The sequence below is a fragment of the Hyperolius riggenbachi genome, chromosome 6, assembly GCF_040937935.1.
Source record: "Hyperolius riggenbachi isolate aHypRig1 chromosome 6, aHypRig1.pri, whole genome shotgun sequence".
Taxonomy (NCBI): Eukaryota; Metazoa; Chordata; class Amphibia; order Anura; family Hyperoliidae; genus Hyperolius; species Hyperolius riggenbachi.
In genome coordinates, this window is record NC_090651.1 from 14,436,738 (window position 1) to 14,457,394 (window position 20,657).

Sequence of the window (20,657 nt, forward strand, 5' to 3'; positions counted from 1 at the left end):
GGCTGATATTGTGTTGAAACCCCTCCCACAGTGTGATGTCATGACCTAGGTACTGACAGTTTGCTGTCTGTGAACCTCATTGCGTTGTGGGAAATAACGACTGTTTCCAACTGCCAAGCAACCAGTATCCCCCTCTGTGCATAGAACTCTCTGTATTCCATCCAGATCACCTGGCAGGACTAAATATATCACCACCTGTGATACATTTCAGAATGTAAATCAGGGAGAGGAAAGATTTTACAATGATCAAACATCGACTAGATAATCTATACGTGAATATTGTAAGCAATAAGCAGTTTTATTCATGATGTTTTTACACCACAGTTGCTCTTTAAGCTGTGCACCTTCCACTGCCCACCTGTGTGAAACAGCATAAGGCCCCGTTCACATCAATGAGTGCAGATGGAACGCAATGCATATGATCGCACGCCATCTGCGGCGCTATGCGGTGCTGATCCCAATCACTAGAGTGAATGGGTCAGCGCTGTGATTCCCCAAAAATGCATGCAGCAGTGCGATAACGCATAGTAGTGCATCGTACTGATGCGCAGCGCATATGAGGTCTATGCACTTCTACCATTCTTGCGTGTCGCACACTATACATGCTGCCGAAATGCACACAGCAGCGCGTATAGTGGGAACAAGGCCTTACTCTCGCATATCTGTGATCTGAGGGTTAAGGTGGCCATACCGTACTCGATATTGCAGCCCAATCGAACTTCCAGTTCAATCATTTTATCAAATCGAGTGCCACAACACAGCTGCCTGGTCGATCTTTCCATCAATTTATGTAGGAATGGAATGTTGTTTTGTTTTTGCTAATTGCGGCGTTGCATAACGGGTGCAGAAGCAACCCTCCGGCGCCCGCAATGCTATCGGGTGCTGAAATTCACCTTGACTGCCACTAATCAGGCGTCTCCAGGGGCCAAAATTTACCTACCTTGCCGCATATCGCGGCCATTGCAAAAGCCACAATTTGTGCCAAAGAAGGTCAATTTTGGCGTTGTAAGGGAGTTTTTCTCCTGCGCCCCTTTTTCCTCCTTCTCCAATATACAGCATTATTTAGATATAAGAAGCATTTGTGACGCTGAAACTGGGATAACTAAGGTAAAATTGGGTTTCCTGAATACTTTGTTCTGCTCTATAGGTCATATCCGCTCCTCTTAGAGAAATAAGCCCCACAAGGAGGTTAAAGGATCTGCTGGTCGCTGAGCTGTTACAATGCAGTTCATGAAAACGGCAGCTGAGATTCCGGCTCTGCAGCCATTACTGAGAAGGTGTCATAGACGCTCTGATTCCCGGGCTGATCAATAGCAAAGCGGCAAGGACAAAGTGCTTCTATTAGCGAGACAGCGGACACCTCTATCCCCATGTAAAGCAGAGCGATTACCCCGGGGATGCAGCTGCAGCACAGCCCATTCTGCTGAGAACCTGTCCCGCCGTTTAGTGCTTCATCAACTTTTCTGACGTTTAATGACTTCTTTAACCACTTGGGGACCGCAGTGTTAAACTCCCCTAACGACCAGGCCATTTTTCACTAAATTGGCCACTGCAGCTTCAAGGCTCGCTGCAGGGCCGCACAACACAGCACACAAGTAATCCCCCCCCCCCTTTTCTCCCGACCAACAGAGCTCTCTGTTGGTGGGGTCTGGTCACTCCCCCAATGTTTGTTTGTTTTTTTGAAAATATGTATTAGTTTATTTTTTAATACATTTCCCTTATTTTTTTTATTATTTTTCTATCCTCCTCCCTCCAGCCAATCACTGTGATCGGCTGTCATAGCTTCAGCCTATGACAGCGGATCACCTCCGAGCCTCTGGAGGGGACAGCCATGTCACACGGCTGTCCCCAGTACAGCGCTGCCGTGGATCGCAGCGCTGTACAAGCTAATTACATGGCGGTTTCGCCATCTAACAGTCTCCTGGCGGTGATCGCCGCTGGGAGGCTGAAGGCGGAGCTCCACCTACCCAAGCGTAGATCCGCGCAATCTCCTGTAAAACAAGGACCTTCTGCCCATCAGCGTTAGACGGTCCTGGGGCTGCGGTCGGCAACTAGTTTAAGTGAATGTTAAGCATAGCAAAAAAAAATAAAACAGATACTTACCTACGCAGAGGGAAGATTTTGGGTCCTGTGGAGCCTTCCTGCTCCTCTCCTGGTCCCCTCCTTCTAGCGCTGTCACCCCCGGGAACAGTGTCCGACAAATCGATTGAATACTGCTTTATGCCACTGTGGGAGGCTTTGGAAGTGCTCCCGAATACCACGGCTCCGTACTGCGCATGCGCAAGCGTCCTCTCTTGCGTGCTCACGCATGCACAGTGTGAAGCAGCCCGTCTTCAGGAACATTCAGGCTCCTGAAGAGTTAGGAAGCCTCTAATGGCGGGGGATAGAAATGGGGGGACACCGCTGGAACGAGAGGAGCGGGAAGGCTCTACATTCGTTCATGATGGGATAGGATGTGGGTGTCTTGGTAGATTGTAGCTTCATGCAATTCCAATCATTGTTTAGAGATACAGACTTTCCTGTAAATAAAGCATTTATAAGACTGAATATTCAGTTAATTTTTTTAAGACTGCTTTCAAAAATAGTAAATCTAGAACTTGGAAAGGAGGTAACGGAGAAGCCAGGGATATAATTACAAAACATTCTCCCCTCTTCCCCCAGCAAAAAACTTTTTGGGGCTTTCCTGACATTCACACCTCCAACAAGTAGAGATTGTCTGGAGGGAAGTGTGAGAGCCCTGCCTGATCTGAGAAGGGGCTTAACAAATATCTTCCTGAGTTCATTACAGCTGTGGACCTGATTTGAGTCAAATCCAAATACCGGCTAATCCATCTGCCCATCCATAGGAGTTATAGGATTCTGATATAACAGATTGGCTACCACGTCTTTGCACCGCCACATGTGATTATCTTGGTTTAAGATCTGGCGTGTACATCCAGGCAAAAATAGCTCAGTTGGGAGAGCGTTAACATGAAGATCTCATGGTCCCTGGTGTGATCCAGGGTTTAGTGGCTGGATAGTGTACTGGTTAAGGGCTTTGCCTCTGACACAGGAGACCAGGAATCAAATCTCTGCTCTGCCTGTTGAGTAAGCCAGCACCTATTCAGTAAGGAGTCCTTGGACAATACTCCCTAACACTTATACGGTCTACTAAGTGTGTCCTAGTGCATGGCTTTTCAACCTTTTCACTAATTGTACCAGTTTTATTGCCTGCAAAATGTCAAGTACCACCACTGTGCCTGTGCAGTAGATCTGACTCCTTGCTGTGCTGCCCTGCGGAATAGTTCAGACCTCAGATCATTAGTGAAGAGATAACAAGGCGAATGGTGTAGTAATGGTACGTATACTTCAATTACAGGACGTAAGCAGTGATGTCACTTCCTGTATTTGAAGTATACCCACCATCACTGTGCTCCATTCATCTGGCTGTCTCCTCATTGCTGATCTGAGTTTTGAATTATGCTGCAGCGCAGCACAGTGAGGAGCGAGCAAGGGGTAGCCAAACTTTGTGGCTGCAGGATGGGACCAGGACAAGCAGCAGGCAGGCAATTAAGTGACAGTCAAACTTGGAGTGTACCACCTGGCCAAAAGCAAAGTAACACTGGTGGTACGCGTACCACAGGTTGAAAAGCCCTGTCCTAGTGGCTGCAGCTCTGGAGCTTTGAGTCCGCCAGGAGGAAAGTACGATATAAATGTTCTGTGTAGTGTCTTGTCTACATAGGTATTACCCAATGGTGTGGTATAATCGATATGTCATGCTGGGTCACTAACGACCCAGCTCTCCTGCCCTTTTGGGATTTTTTATTGAAGGTAGCTCATAGTTGAGCACCTCCAACTCCTCTCCTTCACAGAGAAGAACAGGCTGCTTGGCAGAGAGTCCAGCATTGTGTCTGTACTGTGATTTCTCCAAAACCGTCAACCAGAATAATCCAAATTGAATGATTGTTTTGGCCAACAGAGATGTAAAGAGTAAGTAGGTGGACATTAGATATGAGTCAATGAGATGCAAATCAATCAGGCTTAAGGTCCGTACACACGCCGGACTTTAGGCAACGACGGGTCCGTCGTTGCCTCCCGCTGGGTGGGCGTGCCAGCGACAGTCCGGCGTGTGTACGCTCTGTCGTCAGACTGATACGGCTGTTTCTGAGCGATCCGCCCGGCTGCTAAATTATTTGTATCTCATTGACCATCTCTGGTGGACATATGGCTCAGATTAGACCCCAGCAATGTTCTGATTGGTTGTCTGACATTTTCTATAGAGGAACCATTGCCTTTTGTTCACAACTTGCCTTTGCATTCAGCCATGGTGCCGGGAGATTAAACCGAAGAGACTTCAGAGTGGAAGGGGGAGAAAAAAGGAACCCGCTCAGCATTAATTTCTAAGTGAGAGAGATTTACAGAGTGTGAAGGATGGGAATGTCCGTGTGTGCGGAGCGGGGAGCAGAGCTAGACCATCATTAGCCTTAAATTAAGTGGCTGGTATATTAAAAGGAGGCCATGGCATTAATCATTCTAATAAGACAAGGGCTCCCTTTTTTTCTGAAGCTCAATCAGGCTTTCAAGAGCAATGGCCTCACTTGTTGGATCTCGGCTCCCTTCTGGGACTTTCAGCCAGCCGTTGTTTATGTAGAAATTCGGAGGTGTAGGAGGTTTTCATCACTGTGTTCAAACTGTGGCTGTTTAGTTGATTTCCCAGGCTCTTAGGCTAAAAGCGCTATTAGGACTATTTTTTTTCTTCTTCTTCTGGGATTTTATCAATTGTGGTAAAGATTATCATTCTACTGACCTTACACAGGACTCCTGTCAACTGTCATTTATCTGCTTGACTTATTATTGCTATTATGTATTTATATAGCATTGCCATCTTCTGCAGCACTTTACAGAGTACATAGTCATGTCACTGACTGTCCTCAGAGGAGCTCACAATCTAATCCCACCATAGTCATAGTGTAATGTCCTACCATATTATTATTATGTATTTATATAGCACTGGCATCCTCTGCAGCACATTACAGAGTATATAGTCATGTCACTGACTGTCCTTAGAGGCGCTCACACTCTAATCCCACCATAGATATAGTCTAATGTCCTACTATATTATTATTATGTATTTATATAGCACTGACATCCCCTGCAGCACTGTACAGAGTACATAGTCATGTCACTGACTGTCCTCAGAGGAGCTCACACTCTAATCCTACCATAGCCATAGTCTAATGTCCTACCATATTATTATTATGTATTTATATAGCACTGACATCTCCTGCAGCATATTACAGAGTACATAGTCATGTCACTGACTGTCCTTAGAGGAGCTCACAATCTAATCCTACCATAGTCATAGTCTAATGTCCAACCATATTATTATTATGTATTTATATAGCACTGGCATCTTCTGCAGCACATTACAGAGTACATGGTCATGTCACTGACTGTCCTCAGAGGAGCTCACAATCTAATCCTACCATAACCATAGTCTAATGTCCTATCATATTATTAATATGTATTTATAGAGCACTGACATCTTCTGCAGCACTTTACAGAGTACATAGTCATGTAACTGACTGTCCTCAGAGGAGCTCACACTCTAATCCAACCACAGTTATAGTCTAATGTCCTCCCATATTATTATTATGTAATTATATAGCACTGACATCTTCTGCAGCACTGTACAGAGTACATAGTCTTGTCACTGACTGTCCTCAGAGGAGCTCACAATCTAATCCCTACCATAGTTATAGTCTAATGTCCTACCATATTATTATTATGGATAAAGGGGAAAGAGGCGCCCAGAGAAGATAAAATGCGTTAAAAACAAATCAAATGAAAAAAAGTGAGGTGGCTTACCTCAATGAAGACAAATTCACGTATTAATAGAATTTTATTTCACTGGCAATGCGTTTCGTGGGTGCATACCCACTTCCCCAGGCCAAATAGCAGTGCCTAATAGTGCTTGTAGCCACAAATAAGACAGCTGCTTGACATACTTCTGGTACTGTGACATACTGCACCATTTGGGCTCCTGTTGTCTGTGTTTTCTTTCTGCAGGATGCAATTTTTTATTATCCCTACTTTTTGTCCATATTATTATTATGTATTTATATAGCATTGCCAACTTCTGCAGCACATTACAGAGTACATAGTCATGTCACTGACTGTCCTTAGAGGAGCTCACAATCTAATCCTGCCATAATCATAGACTAATAATTGAAGTCTAAATATTTTTTTTTTGCATGTTGATAATTTAAAAGGCAATTTATCGATTAGTTTGACAATATCACCTAGGATGAAAAAACTCAGGAGAAAAAGTTATTTGCATATTGTCCAGGAGTCTGATGCTACGTACACACATGCGACTACGATCGTTCGTTGTTAACAACGAACGATCTTTTAATTGACGAAAGAACGACCGGAGTAAAGTTAGTTCTAAAAAGTGTGTAACGATCACATCGTTAGAACGAACGTTACACCACGTAAAAGCACTCAATGCGCCTGCGCATAAAATTGTAAAGTTCCCTGGAGAAAAAGTGAAATGCGCATGTCCAGCCTGGTACAAACGATCGTTTCCAACGATGTACTACTTTTGCAAACGATCGTCGTTGGTTAAAATCCGCCGAGACAGAACTTTCTTTTGTAGCGATTTGGCTCGTTCGTCGTTAGACTTAATAGTCGGTGGTTCGTTTTTTGTAACGATCGTCGTTGGTAAAGATCGGGGAACGATCGTTACAAACGACTATAGTCGCATGTGTGTACGCACCTTTAGGTGTTCCCACTCCAGTAGAAATGCATGAATGGCAGGAACAGAGACCCTCAAGGGTTAGGGTGGCCACACCCAGTCACTACTTCTCAGGGAGGTCAAGTACAAGTATTTCAAATGTTAGTAGACAAGTAGGAGGTGTCCTCAAGATATATACACACATCTCTATACATAAGACCTTTTCATTTAAAATTGTCCACGATGCATAAGAGTCCTGTGAGGAGAATGTTTGCAATAAACATATGAAAACATTCTCATCCTTCATCGTTGGGGTGGCATTTCTTTGGAAAAGATATGGAAAGTATATCTCAGCTTTGAACCCGGTTTGCCTGTAATCGGCAGAAGCATGAAAAAAGAAATACGAGTTACACCAGAATAATTCATGAGTGAAAGCGGCGAAGGAACAAAGGCCTAATGAAGGCATCTGCGACAAATTTCACAGGTTATTCCCCAATGAATCTCATTAGCGAGTTGTGTAAACAGAGGGGGGAGGGGGGGTGTAGCTCATATTCGAATTCCCACACATATTGAAAATGTCGCCAAGACCGTCCGCAACAGAGGCTATCAAAATCACGTTTGTTTTCTGTCTGTCTGGCCGGGTGATAAATGGCACTCGGAGATGCTGACAGCCTGGCCCATGTAATCGCCAGGCAATTTCTGTAGCTTCCACTGTTTACTCAGGCCAGCAGATGGGAATGTTAACCACTTAGGAGCTAAGAAGCCTGAACATGCATTTAGTGAATAATTGTCACCATCGGCGGGAGACTTTTTCCACAGCGATACTGATCGCTACGCCGGTTACCCAGACTAAACGCATCTTCTTTATTATTTTACACGCTTTCTTTTCATTGATAACTTTGCATAGTCCAAAATTACAATTCAGTGTTTACTTTGTGCAAATTTAAAGAGGAACTGTAACCAAAAATTGAACTTCATCCCAATCAGTAGCTGATACCCCCTTTCCCATGAGAAATCTTTACCTTTTATGGAATAGATCATCTGGGACATCTGTATGGCTAATATTGTGGTGAAGCCCCTCCCACAGTGTGATGTCAGGACCTAGGTCCTGACATCACACTGTGGGAGCCTTGTTGCATTGTGGGAAATAACCGCTATTTCCAACTGCCAAGCAACCAGTATCTCCCTCTGTCCATATGTTACATAGTTACATAGTTATTTGGATTGAAAAAAGACATACATCCATCAAGTTCAACCAGAGAACAAAGTACAACACCAGCCTGCTCCCTCACATCCCTGTTCATCCAGAGGAAGGCGCAAAACCCTTACAAGGCATGGTCCAATTAGCCCCAAAAGGGAAAAAATTCCTTCCCGAATCCAGATGGCAATCAGATAAAATCCCTGGATCAACATCATTAGGCATTACCTGGTAATTGTAGCCATGGATGTCTTTCAATGCAAGGAACACATCTAAGCCCCCTTTAAATGCCGGTATAGAATTTGCCATAACTACTTCCTGTGGCAATGCATTCCACATCTTAATCACTCTTACTGTAAAGAACCCTTTCCTAAATAGATGGCTAAAACATTTCTCCTCCATGCGCAGATCATGTCCTCTAGTCCTTTGAGAAGGCCTAGGGACAAAAAGCTCATCCGCCAAGCTTTTATATTGCCCTCTGATGTATTTATACATGTTAAGTAGATCTCCTCTAAGGAATCTTTTCTCTAGACTAAATAAACCCAGTTTATCTAACCTTTCTTGGTAAGTGAGACCTTCCATCCCACGTATCAATTTTGTTGCTTGTCTCTGCACCTGCTGTAAAACTGCAATATCTTTCCTGTAATGTGGTGCCCAGAACTGAATTCCATATTCCAGATGTGGCCTTACTAGAGAGTTAAATGGGCAATATTATGCTAGCATCTCAAGTTTTTATTTCCCTTTTAATGCATCCCAAAATGTTGTTAGCTTTAGCTGCAGCGGCTTGGCATTGAGTACAATTATTTAACTTGTTGTCGATGAGTACTCCTAAGTCCTTCTCCAAGTTTGATATCCCCTACTGTATCCCATTTATTTTGTATGGTGCTAGACCATTGGTACGACCAAAATGCATGACTTTACATTTTTCAACATTGAATTTCATCTGCCATTTATGTGCCCATATAGCCATCCTATCCAGATCCTGTTGCAATATGACACTATCTTCCTGAGAGTTGATGATTCTGCACAATTTTGTATCATCTGCAAAAATATCAACATTGCTCACTACTGCATCTACTAGGTCATTAATAAATAAATTGAAGAGCACTGGACCCAGTACAGACCCCTTAGCAGCGTACGGTTTTCGCATTGCCTGTCTCTACATTTAATAAGTCGCGTAAGGAAAAAGGATTGCTTTTAGGAACACTGAGTGATTACATCCTTCCTATAGGTAGCCATAAATTATTTGATTTTCCATTGAGCGATTAAGTGATCAACTTTATTCTATCATCAACTACTGTGTGATTGATCAAAATTTAATTGAATAGTGGCCCACACACTACAAGCAAGATCCTCTATGATTTTTCTTCACTAATCAATCTGAACAATGTTGTGCTTCCATGCTCTGGAATCAAAAATGTATTCTGTGTAGATTGAAAATTCCGTCCTGTTAGATCGAGTACATTGGCCGGTTTGACCAGATATCAGATTGCTGTGGTTCTGTACAATGTATAAGCTACGGGCTCACTATACACCAGCGGTTTTGCATCTGCAGCCTGGCTTTCGGAGGCAAAAAGCAAAGATTTGCATATTCAGGAGTGATGACAAGACCAGGAGAATTTATATCTCCTGGCCGACTCAAAGCGCCATAGCTGCAGCCACTAGGGCGCGCTCCATAGGCAGTAGCAATGTTATGGAGTTTTGCCTAAGGCCTCCCTACTGAATAGGTGCTGGCTTACTGAACAGGAAGAAACGAGATTCGAACCCAAGTCTCTTGTGCGTCAGAGGCATAGCCCTTAACCATTACGCTATTCAACCACTGTATGCATCATGGGAAACCACAGTGGCTCACTCACTGATGAATTATCGCAAAGACCTTCTGTTTTAAGAAGGCAAAATTACATTTATCATTACTTTAAATACCTTGAATGTCTTGGCAATGAAATGGTAAACATTCTTGACACTCGATCAAGTTTGCCAGCTCAATAAGGCACATAGAATGCAAGTCTGTTTCCCAACCAGGCCATAAATTCACAGGCGGGCATGGTCTTATCTAGGATGGCTGTGTCATTTCACAAGACGGGATGTTGTTGTGTTTTGTGTCTGTCCCATTAATCACCAGTTTATGGAGTTTGTGTCTTGGGGAATAGGGTGTGAAGGCATTGGGTTGCATACTTAAGAAATAAACTTCTCGTGGCATTTCCTGAAGGAAACTGGAGATCATTCAGCCTTTCCTGCTGCGGGATACAGATAGAGAGAAGGATTCCATTTCAGGCTGGCAGAATGATTACTGAGAGGTGATCACATGTGGGCATTTATCATAAAGAATAACTCGGCAAAGTCCTCTAAGACAAACACATCACTTACGTGATTAAGTGACATGAACCAGGACTCCGAAAAGACCTTCAACAAAAAAACAAATCGTCAAAAAAGACAAAGATTTTATTTTTACTGCCTCACAAAAGCTTACGTTTTCTATGTTTTGAACTTGTGTTTTTATTTATTTACCCATGGCTGATTCATTATGGGGAAAATATTTTTTTTCTGTTCCTATTTCAAAATATCCATTTAATTTTTGGGAAAAAATCCTTATGAATCTGATTCAGTAATCAAAAGTAACACTGGAAATAGTAAATCAAGATCTAAGTAGGAGATAGTTTCCTTGAGCCATAGCTTGGGTACAAAATACTTACCTAAGTAGAATGAAGCCTCTGGATCCTAATTAGGCTTCCCTTGGAGTCTTCCGGTCCTCAATCATAAAGCGCGCACCATCCAAAGCTTACCAAAAAGGGATTGTTGGGTAATCTGATCGAGGGCCATGCTACTCTTCAAGCTTATAGCCACGCCTGCGCAGTAAGCTGGAGCCAGCTGCTGCACAGTCGGGCCTGTGCCAGCATAGGAGCACCGACTCAATCAGCAGGAGTGTCCCGGCAGAGGACCAGAGAATGCTGAGGGGAAGCCTCATTAGGATCCAGATGCTTCACTTTCCTTAGGTAAGGATTTGTTTCTAAACCTGAGCTTTGGATTGGGTTCTCTTTAAGTTATGGACCCACTATATACTGATGAGCAAAAACATTAACTCCCACTGCCTATAATTGTATAGCTCTGCCTTGTCTGACCCCTTAATGGCCTGGACTTCACAAGACTTGAGAACGAATCCCTTGGTATCTGGCACCAAGATGGGCCAGCAGATCTTTTAAGCCCTGTAAGTTGGAATGTGAGGGCACCTTGGTTTAGATCTATTCCGTAGCAATCCCACAGATGCTTGATTGAATTGAGGTCTGGGGTTTTTTAAAGCCAAAGACAATTAATCATCTGACCAGGTTACCATTGCTCCATGATCCTGGTTCTTATGGTCATGTGCTCACTGTAGGCACTTTCTCTGAACATGGACCACCTCTGGATCTCTTCTGCAGTATGCAGCTCCAAAGACAGCAAGCTGTATCATTACACGCTTTAGTCTTTCAGCTACAACAGCTCTTCTATAAGATAGCACCAGAGCAACCATCCAACTGTCCTTTGACGCCCCCTCCCCCCCACCCCCACCCCCATGTACTTTAATGAGACTTGAATTCCAATGATCTTGTTTGCGGGTGACGTCTTTAGGACCACTTTTGGTAGGCACCAATCACTGCATACTAGGAACACACCTCAAGGCCTGCAGTTGTGGAGATGTTTTGACGCCAGTATCAAGCCATCACAATTGCTCAGATTCTTACACATTTACATTTTTCCTGATCAACACATCGTTTCAGAGAACTGACTAATATGTCCCACCCCTTTGCAGGTGCCATTGTAATGAGAAAAATCAATGCTAATCACTCTGCCTATCAGTGGTGTATAATTTAGTTATTCATTAAAAAGAACTAAAAGAAAGATGAAGCTACTTTTTAATTCCTTTTATTGTTTTCAATATTATTATTCTTTTAGTGCTTTGTATAAGAATGCAACATGTAATTTCATGTTTTGTTCTTTTTTTTTCCTATAACATCCATCAGACATAAAAGAAAAAGCAACATAAGAATAGCCTCGTTTGAAAAAAAAAATGTGCTTTCAGTCCTTGTGTGACTTGGGCATGTGAAAAAAAATATTTTTGCAGAGTTTTTCCAAGAGTCTTTTACCTCTGGTTATTCATTATATAGGTTATTCATTATATATGAGAATTATCCTGATTAGTGACAGACCAACATGTTTTTCCAATACTTAAAGTGGATCCGAGGTGAACTTTTACACATTGCATAATTGTGTTCCTTTCCTATTGTTTATAGGGCATTCCTCAAGCCAAATACTTTTTTTGTTTTTGTTTTAATACTCGAATTCCCTATAAACTAAAAAAGCCACACCCACAGGTTTTCAGAGAGCCTTGGCAGTAGCAAGGGCTCATGGGAGCTCAGTCTGAGCAGGAGGAGGAGGAGGTATTACTAGCCATTGATTTCAGAGGCGAGGAGGGAGGAGGAGAAGGGGATTAGGCTGATGGCTCAAGATACAGATAAGCCTGTCTCTGTGTAATGTTTACAAACAACATGGCTGCTGTCATTGTATAACAGGAATAAATAATCATATTCTGTTAAAACTGTTTGCAGCTAGATTTGCTGTGTAAACCATCTAAACTTTAGGTAACATAAATAGACATGTTACTTGTTACGTTTAGTTTTTCATCTCGGATCCGCTTTAAACAACCACTATCGTGTAAATCATAAAAATGTAAAATACATGTACAAACACAAGAACTGCATTTCTTCCAGAGTAACTTTACTGAAGAGATGGACTAGTCCAAAACCTTTCAGATTTCCACTACCTACTGTAAGTGACACCACTCTGGAAGAAACATACTTCTTATTTGTATGTGTTTACATGTATTTTAAATTTCCAAAATGTTTTCGATAGTAGCCCTTTAAGAAAATACATAAACTATGTATGTTATGGACACGATTGTCAAGTATACAAATCAAATTGGGTTTTAAAAATGCTTTCCGTCTGCAAAACTGGAATAGTTTTTCCACATAGACCTTTACAACATAATATGCACTGGCTGTCAATTTCTATTATTTTAATAATTTTCTTAATAATACACAACCCTTCGTAACTCATCATTACTTAAAGCTACACTTTTTGATTCTGTTTTTTTAGAACAGAAATTCAGGATATCGATAGTAGCTCTAAGTGTTGTGGTCTAGTCAACCAGAAAGCGGAAGACGTAGATGAAGATGATGAAGACGATCTAGAAGAAGACTACGAGGATGGAAGTCTAACAGGAAAGTCACAAGATGAAACTGTTTCCCCCACAATGGAGACCCAGGAAGCATATGAGGAGGATGAGGAGGATGAAGAACCCACATCCCTTAATATGAGCTTTGACCACACACGGAGGTCAGTTGTTTTCTGTAAAAGGTCATTGTCTTCACGTTTGATGCATATGACCCATTTGTGTGCTTCATCACCATTGCACTGATACTAATGGAAGAAAAGAGAACATAATATCTAACAGTCACTTGAGTGCTCAAGAGCCACATACTAGTTTCCAAATCATGGCATCTACAGAACTTTTTTTTGTTTTTACCGAAAACTCACTTTCATTCATTCCTCCTCTAATGTTTTCATAAAGAATGTAAATATGCTCTTTAAATAGTCCAATAAAATGTAGACCTTTTTAGGTTTTCATAGAAGCTAGGAGGTGGGGACGGAAATGATCAAAATTGTCTGGTGGAAAAAAAGTTTTTGAATGTATCCATGGACCACCAAAATCACTATAAAGCAAAATCATGATGATTATACTCCAAAATATATTTGGAAATATATTTTGCTATTTTCATATGGTCTTTGATATCCTGCCTAAATGCAATATCAAAATGTTGGCCTTTGGACAGAAGTAGTCCTTAATGTATGATTCTACACAACATTTTCTGTGTTGCCATATCCGCCTACAGGCAGCTAGCCCCATGATTTTTTTTCCATTAAGTTTAATATATCTATTACATTTTCATTATTTTGAAACAGAGAAATCTAATAATATTAACAGCATGTCAACATTGTGTATCATTCATTGTGTTAACCTTATCAAATCATCTTTGTGTGTGGCTGTCTGTCTTTTAGGGTTTTTCAGCTTCAGAGTTTTTTATGTTTGGTTTGTACACGGCCTTCAGTAACAGGCTTTCTTTTAAAACCTAACAGTGTGGTTTTTAATGAGTGAAAAATATCTCTCAGTTCGGCATAGTTGCTTACTTTCTGAAATGAAAGTCTGCTTTTTCTGTACTTTTTTTTTTTTTTTTATGGTTTGGTAAAATTTGGTAAGTGCATATTTTTGTTAAATGTTTCTTTGTTTTGTCACCAAAGCAATCATTATACATACATCAACTTTAAGTGTACGTTACAAAAAAGTACAGAAAAGTAAATACGTACAATTCTTAAATTTGCAGAAGAACTTGTACAAGCCAACTACTTTTAATCTTTGAAGAAAAAAAAAACTATAAACGTGAATATTCCACTTTTTGCATTTTGCCATCACTGACTGTCCTGTTTTCGTGCATGTAGCTTGTGTCTGTAAACACCATTACGTGTGCATGCCTAGCACCAGATCCTGTAGCAAATTTGCACCATTGGTTAGCCTGATTAAAGGGTGTAGAAGCTAATGAAGGGTCATCCCCTTCCCCTCCCCATGGTCATTGGTACAGGTGTATTGAGGAGGAAGATGTACGTCTGTTAGATGTGGAGCAGATTCCGAATTTTGGGAAGGGGCTGGATCTTCGAAAAACAGCAGAGGAAGCATTTGACGTAAAAGATGTGTTTAATTCCACCTTAGACTCTGAGGCATTAAAAGAATCTCTGTACAGGCAGGCTAAAAACCAGGTAGGTACAGACAACAGAATCATTTTCCATAGCTTGCCTCTTGAACTATATTTAACCATCTTTAAATACAATATAGTATTGTTTATATTTGTGCCTCGCAAAATGTAATAAGAAGAGAATTAGTAATGTTTGCTTTGTAATATACCCAAAGCCCATCTTTGACGAAAACATTTAAATGGACAATGAGTGATAGTTCACTTTTTTTTATTTCATCCCCCCCCCCCCCCCCCCCCCAAAAAATAGAACCAGAAGAGTGCGACTTTATTATTACTAACTCATTATTTGTTTTGTAAAGAATTACATTCTTTACCAAGTTTAGTTTGTGAAATTAAATTATAATTTGGAAATTTGTGACCCACACGAAAAAGTTATCTCCTATAATTAGGATTTCTTTCAAAAGTACAATGGGTCATACACATTTCTTAGAATGTCTTTAAGTATAAACACAATTAATTGGTACAAACAGAAGAAGTGTCACAGATTACTAAAGTTTTTTTGTTTTGTTTTTAGTATATACAGTATACAAAATTCAAATGTAAGCCCATTCAATACATTTTGGTATCCATGCTAGGTCGTGCCCCTAACTTTTCATTACAAGGAAGTAAGATGCTGATTTTTGTAACTCTGTGTTGTCTTCTGTTTCAAAGCAAGTCATTTGCATGTTTTTGTTATATGTTGGCTAATTTGGCTTTCTGTACTAACTGTCTGTGTTCATTAATAATGAAAGAAATGGCTTTTTCTATCGGCACAAGCCACACAATGACCTTACAGGTAGTTACAATGCTCATTTCTTGCCAGTCACTATTTATTCAATTGTTCCTCAGGGGCTGGATCGAGACTGAATTGCTTTTATACAATGTTTTTATAAGATTAAACCAAACTGAAGATAACAAATATTTTCATGACAATTACAGCAATAGGACATAGCCAATACAATCTCTGGTGTCAAAGTGTACATTGATCAGAGGAAACGTTGAAATCATGGCCCCTTTGTACCACCAGGATAGTTTGGACCCATCAAATCCAAAAGGCCTCTGAAGGCATCTGATAGAGCACAGGTGTCGAACTCCAGTCCTCGAGGTCCATATCCATGCCCGTGTTTAGGATGGACTAAGAAATGGAGAAATGTGTTCTATTACATGAACCACACACTTCCTAAATCAGTCCCATCTATAAATGTAAGCTGTGCCAAAAATATATGAGCACTTCGGCCCATGACGACTGGAGTTAGACATCCCTGTGATAGAGAGACACCAGACTTGTTATTTCCAACACATCCCACAGATACTCAATCAGACTGAGATCTGTGAAATATGAAAACTGAAGAAAACAGAACTTCTCAAAACAGGTCACCTTCGCCCATTGCACAATAATTGGTTGTCTGATCGCCCTTCTAGTGCTAAGTTTGTGAGCTGTAGTTAGTTTACTGCCCAATGGGGTTAGCAGATGCAGGACGTTTTCAGTTTCTTCAATATAAATTCAGCCCAAAAAAAACAATTTTTTTACTAATACAGAGATCTTTTTAATAATACATGAACTAATACAAATGAATGTTTACATTTCTGGCACTCCTCTGCTAGTGTGACTGATATATGTATCTAAGTACAAAAGATTATGGGCCACGTCAAATTCACTTTTTCTCCCAAGTTTTCTCCTAGGAGATTATTTTTTCTTCTTCTGTTTAAAATAACCTTTCAGTTTATGTTTTCTATAGTTAAAGTGTAAAACTCTCAATGCAAAGAAAGTTTTTTTTTAAAAAAAACAAAAAACTTTTCAGCATTCTGCAGTTGAAAAAGTACCAAAAAGTAGGCGAAACAGAACCGTCAAAATTATTCTGATTATTTTCTTGCTTGCTCGTGACTTAAAAGGGATTTTGTTGATAGGATGTGAAAGTATCCCCAAAGAGAAAACTTAGGAGAACATGTCAATTGGATCAGGCCCTATTGCTTTACTATCATGCAGTGACAGTAACTTAATAGTGTACAAGAAGGCCCATTCAGTAGTTCTCACTGTCTGTGAGCTAAGTTAAGGGGTGTCTGAAGCGAAAATGAAAAAAAAAAAAGATACTTAAAGAGGAACTGTAACGACAAAACGTCCCCTGGGGGGTACTCACCTCGAGTGGGGGAAGCCTCAGGATCCTAATGAGGCTTCCCACGCCGTCCTGCGTCCCTCGGGGGTCTCGCTGTAGCCCTCCGTACAGCCGTGACACAATATTTACCTTCCTGGCTCCTGCGCAGGCGCTCTGATGCCTCTCGGCGCCGAAGTAGGCGGAAATACCCGATCACCGTCGGGTCTGCTCTACTGCGCAGGCGCAAGTTTCCGGCGCCTGCGCAGTAGAGCGGACCCGACGGAGATCGGGTATTTCCGTCTATTTCCGTGCAGAAAGTCGCCACAGCGCCCCCGCTGGAGCCAGCAAAGGTAAATATTGAACTGACAGTCGGCACAGTCGCCGGCTGTTCGGAGGGCTGCGGCGAGACCCCCGTGGGACAGAGGACGGCGTGGGAAGCCTCATTAGGATCCGGAGGCTTCCCCCACCCGAGGTGAGTACCCCCCAGGGGATCTTTTTAATGTTACAGAGTCTCTTTAAGGAGAGGAAAGGCTCTTGGTCCTATATAGCCTTCCTGTTTCCTCTTTGTCCCATCATTCCTGCATTGACTCCCTCGTTTGCAGTCTCAGACTGATGGGTCGGAGACTGCTCTCTTTCACTCCAGGTGGGCTTTTGAAGTCTTCAGTAGCACTCGGGCTCCCAAAGACGGGCCGCTCTATACTGCTCATGCGCAAGTGCCCCCTCTCGTGCACTCCAGTTTTAGAAGTATGGAGCCACTCATCTTCGAGAGATTTAAACGTAGGAGCCTGCGTGGTAACCAGAGGATGAGGAGAGGAATGAGAAGGCTCTGTAGGGCCCAGAGCCTTTCCTCTCTTTAAGTATCTCTTTTTTGTTTTTTATTTTTTATCTTTGCTTCAGATTCACATTAATGGATTATGGAACTTACTGTAAAGTTGTACATTTTCCCACAGCATTATACCCAGACGATTGTGTACTTAGAATAACTGCTTGTCAAAGTAATTGATGAAGATGCAAAAACAATGAATGCACATTTGTATATCCTGTTTACCTAATTTAAAAAAGGTACAGACTAACCAGCAAGCTCATGGTGAACCAGAACTCATTGGAGTGTGTGAGGGGCTACAATGGTCCTAAAAGCCCCCTTACTAAAATACTAAGGAAAACAAAAGTTTGCTTTCTTAAAACAGAAAGAATTTGCGATAATTCAGGTTGGAGTGAGCTTGAGATGTCTCCCAGGCACCACTGCTGAATATATGCAAATTAACCATTGTACCCTTAGAAGCTAAACACACCTCCAGAACCGCTGGAATGCAATGATGTGTCAGCTTGTTAATTTGTACAGAGCCATGATAATCCAACATGCATACAGACTGTTTTGGATTGTTTGATCCTCATCAGTGCATGGCATGGATTGGCTCTATGCAGTAGGGCTTGTAACACCTAGAGGCACAGACTAACCAGCAAGCTCATGGTGAACCAGATCTCATTGGAGTGTGTAAGGGGCTACAATGTTCCTAAAAGCCCCCTTACTAAAATACTAAGGAAAACAAAAGTTTACTTTCTTAAAACAGAATTTTATTTTTAAAAAAGTGTATATAAATATTTTAGAATTATACATTGGCCTCAATTCACTAAGCTTAACTCCTGTATTTAATAATTCTTCTGAGCTGTTTTACAGTTATCACCATGGCGATATAATTGTGATAACTGTAAAACAGCTTAGAAGAGTAATTAAAGACAGGAGTTAAGCTTAGTGAATTGAGGCCAATGTATGTAAATAAATATGCTTGTTTCATTTACTATCAGGTTTTCTACATTGCTTTCTACATGTTCTACATTGCTTATGGTTGTTATCCTTTCACAGGCTTATGCAATGATGTTGTCACTTTCTGAAAATGCTTCTCTACACCCTTCTTCCCACAATTCCCTGGACGCCTGGTTGAACATGGCAGGAGCAGCATCAGAATCTGGGACTTTTAACCCGATGAACCATTTGTAAAATAAATAAATTTAACAATAGATTTAAAGCTTACAAAAACACTTTAAAATGTTACAGTTTTGCTCTTTCAGACGAGAAGATGATGTAAAGGTTGGGGGTCTCTCAAATTCAAAATTGCTAAACTCATATATTGACTTTGCAACTGTTTAGTCAACTTTTTGATAATTTTTTGCAGGTCGTCTCAAAATTTTCACCATTACTTTGGGTCAGGTCAAAATGCACATGAATGACAAAGGATAAGAACAGTCTTGTGTTTAATTCCCTTGCTCTGAATTGTGACACAACATATGTATGCATTATTTGCATATTAAAAACCACTAGTAATATGTAGTCAGCAAAAAATTTAACCTTTAGACATTCATAGAATGGGTGCATTTTACATGGTGCTGTACAAAATTTCTTTGTAAGGACATGCTTTAGAAAAAATATCAGATCCCCTATCTCAACTTGGAGACAGACTTGTTAAGCATAACTTCACCTATGTGCCTGACACTGAGTGACTGTATGGAAAGAAATCATATATTTTGAAATCCAATATTAGAATACCAGTTGTAAAATCTGATATATTCAAAGTGAATAGGTGTGAACCAAACTTCTTACAGGAAATACATTTAAAGTGTACCAGAGCTGAAAGTAATTAAAAATTTTACACATGCCTGGGGTTTCCTCCAGCCCCATCCGCTCGGATCGCTCCCACGCTGCCGTCCTCCGTCTTCTCCGTCTTCTGTACCGGGTCCCGTAACTGCCTCCAGTTGCGGCCAGTCTAACGTAAGTGAAGTGCGCTATTTACTTAGCTGCTGGAGAGATACGTAGAGGGCGCACTTCTCTTGCACAGACTGGCCGCGACTGGAGTTACGGGACCCGGTACAGAAGACTGAGAAGACTGAGGACGGTGGCGTGGGAGCGAACCGTGTGCATGGGGCTGGAGGAAGCCCCAGGTATGTATCAAACTTTTAATTACTTTCAGCTCTAGTTACCTTTAAAAATACATGTTATAGGACATGTCTTAATTCCTAAAATAAACCTGTCACAAAACTAACTATTTGAAACTAAGTATAAAGCAAGCAAAAGGATAACATGAGAGGGTATAGTCATGGCAATCTCCAAATACAAATAAGTAGCACTATCAGAAATATAGTGTTAGGCAAATATTAACTTTTTTATTAAAAGTTGTTGGCCCCTTCCATTAAAGTCAACCTATTGCTCTATATATATGGTGAGTGACTTCACTGGCCTACAGGAAGTCCCTTCACCACCACCACCAAGATATAACCTACTACTATGTACTTTGAATCATCTAATCAGATTTGTGACAGATTTGTTTTTACATTATTTTTTTTTTTTTGTTATATCATCATCTTAACTATAATTCTGGCAAATTAATAAACTGTATCTACCTGTTCACGTTTCCAACACTGACATTGAACTATGTCATGGAAACTTTAAAAAAAAAAGTTATTGTATAATTTCGACTGATTCTTTGTTTTAATTCATGGAAATTAATCTACCAGACTGTCTCTGTTTGGCAAAATATTACACAGATTTGTATGGTTTTCTGAGGGAAGTTATTAAGTTATATTCAGAAATCCAGTAAAGCGGCTGTCTTTTTGTCCAGATGACACTGAAACAGATCTAGTTCTCTCTAGATAATTTCATTTCAGTGATGTCAGCACTTAAAAAAAAAGTAATGGAATTGTTTAGAAAATAAAGTTTTTCTGCCATTATCTGATGTAGCTTGAATATGTAAAGCTGCTTGTACAGTCAGTTTATATGACCCCAGTTATTTTAAACAAAACATTCCTTTTGGTAGCATATATATGTTTGGGGGAAG

The 20,657-nt window shown here is 41.0% G+C and overlaps 1 protein-coding gene across 6 annotated transcripts in view; it reads left to right on the top strand.

Annotated features, from left to right (window-relative positions):
* PRDM16 (PR/SET domain 16) overlaps positions 1-19,670 on the top strand; it is an 805,072-nt gene extending 785,402 nt beyond the window's left edge. For 3 of the 6 annotated variants that reach the window (XM_068238853.1, XM_068238854.1, XM_068238855.1), the window contains 3 exons: positions 13,044-13,283; positions 14,585-14,759; positions 18,692-19,669. In XM_068238853.1, the coding sequence (XP_068094954.1) occupies positions 13,044-13,283; positions 14,585-14,759; positions 18,692-18,826 (550 nt within the window). In that variant the 3' untranslated portion in view covers positions 18,827-19,669. Of the gene's footprint in view, positions 1-13,043; positions 13,284-14,584; positions 14,760-18,691 lie in introns of all 6 variants that reach the window. The other 3 variants (XM_068238856.1, XM_068238858.1, XM_068238857.1) reach the window with 3 other exon arrangements.
* The last annotated feature ends 987 nt before the right edge of the window (positions 19,671-20,657 follow it).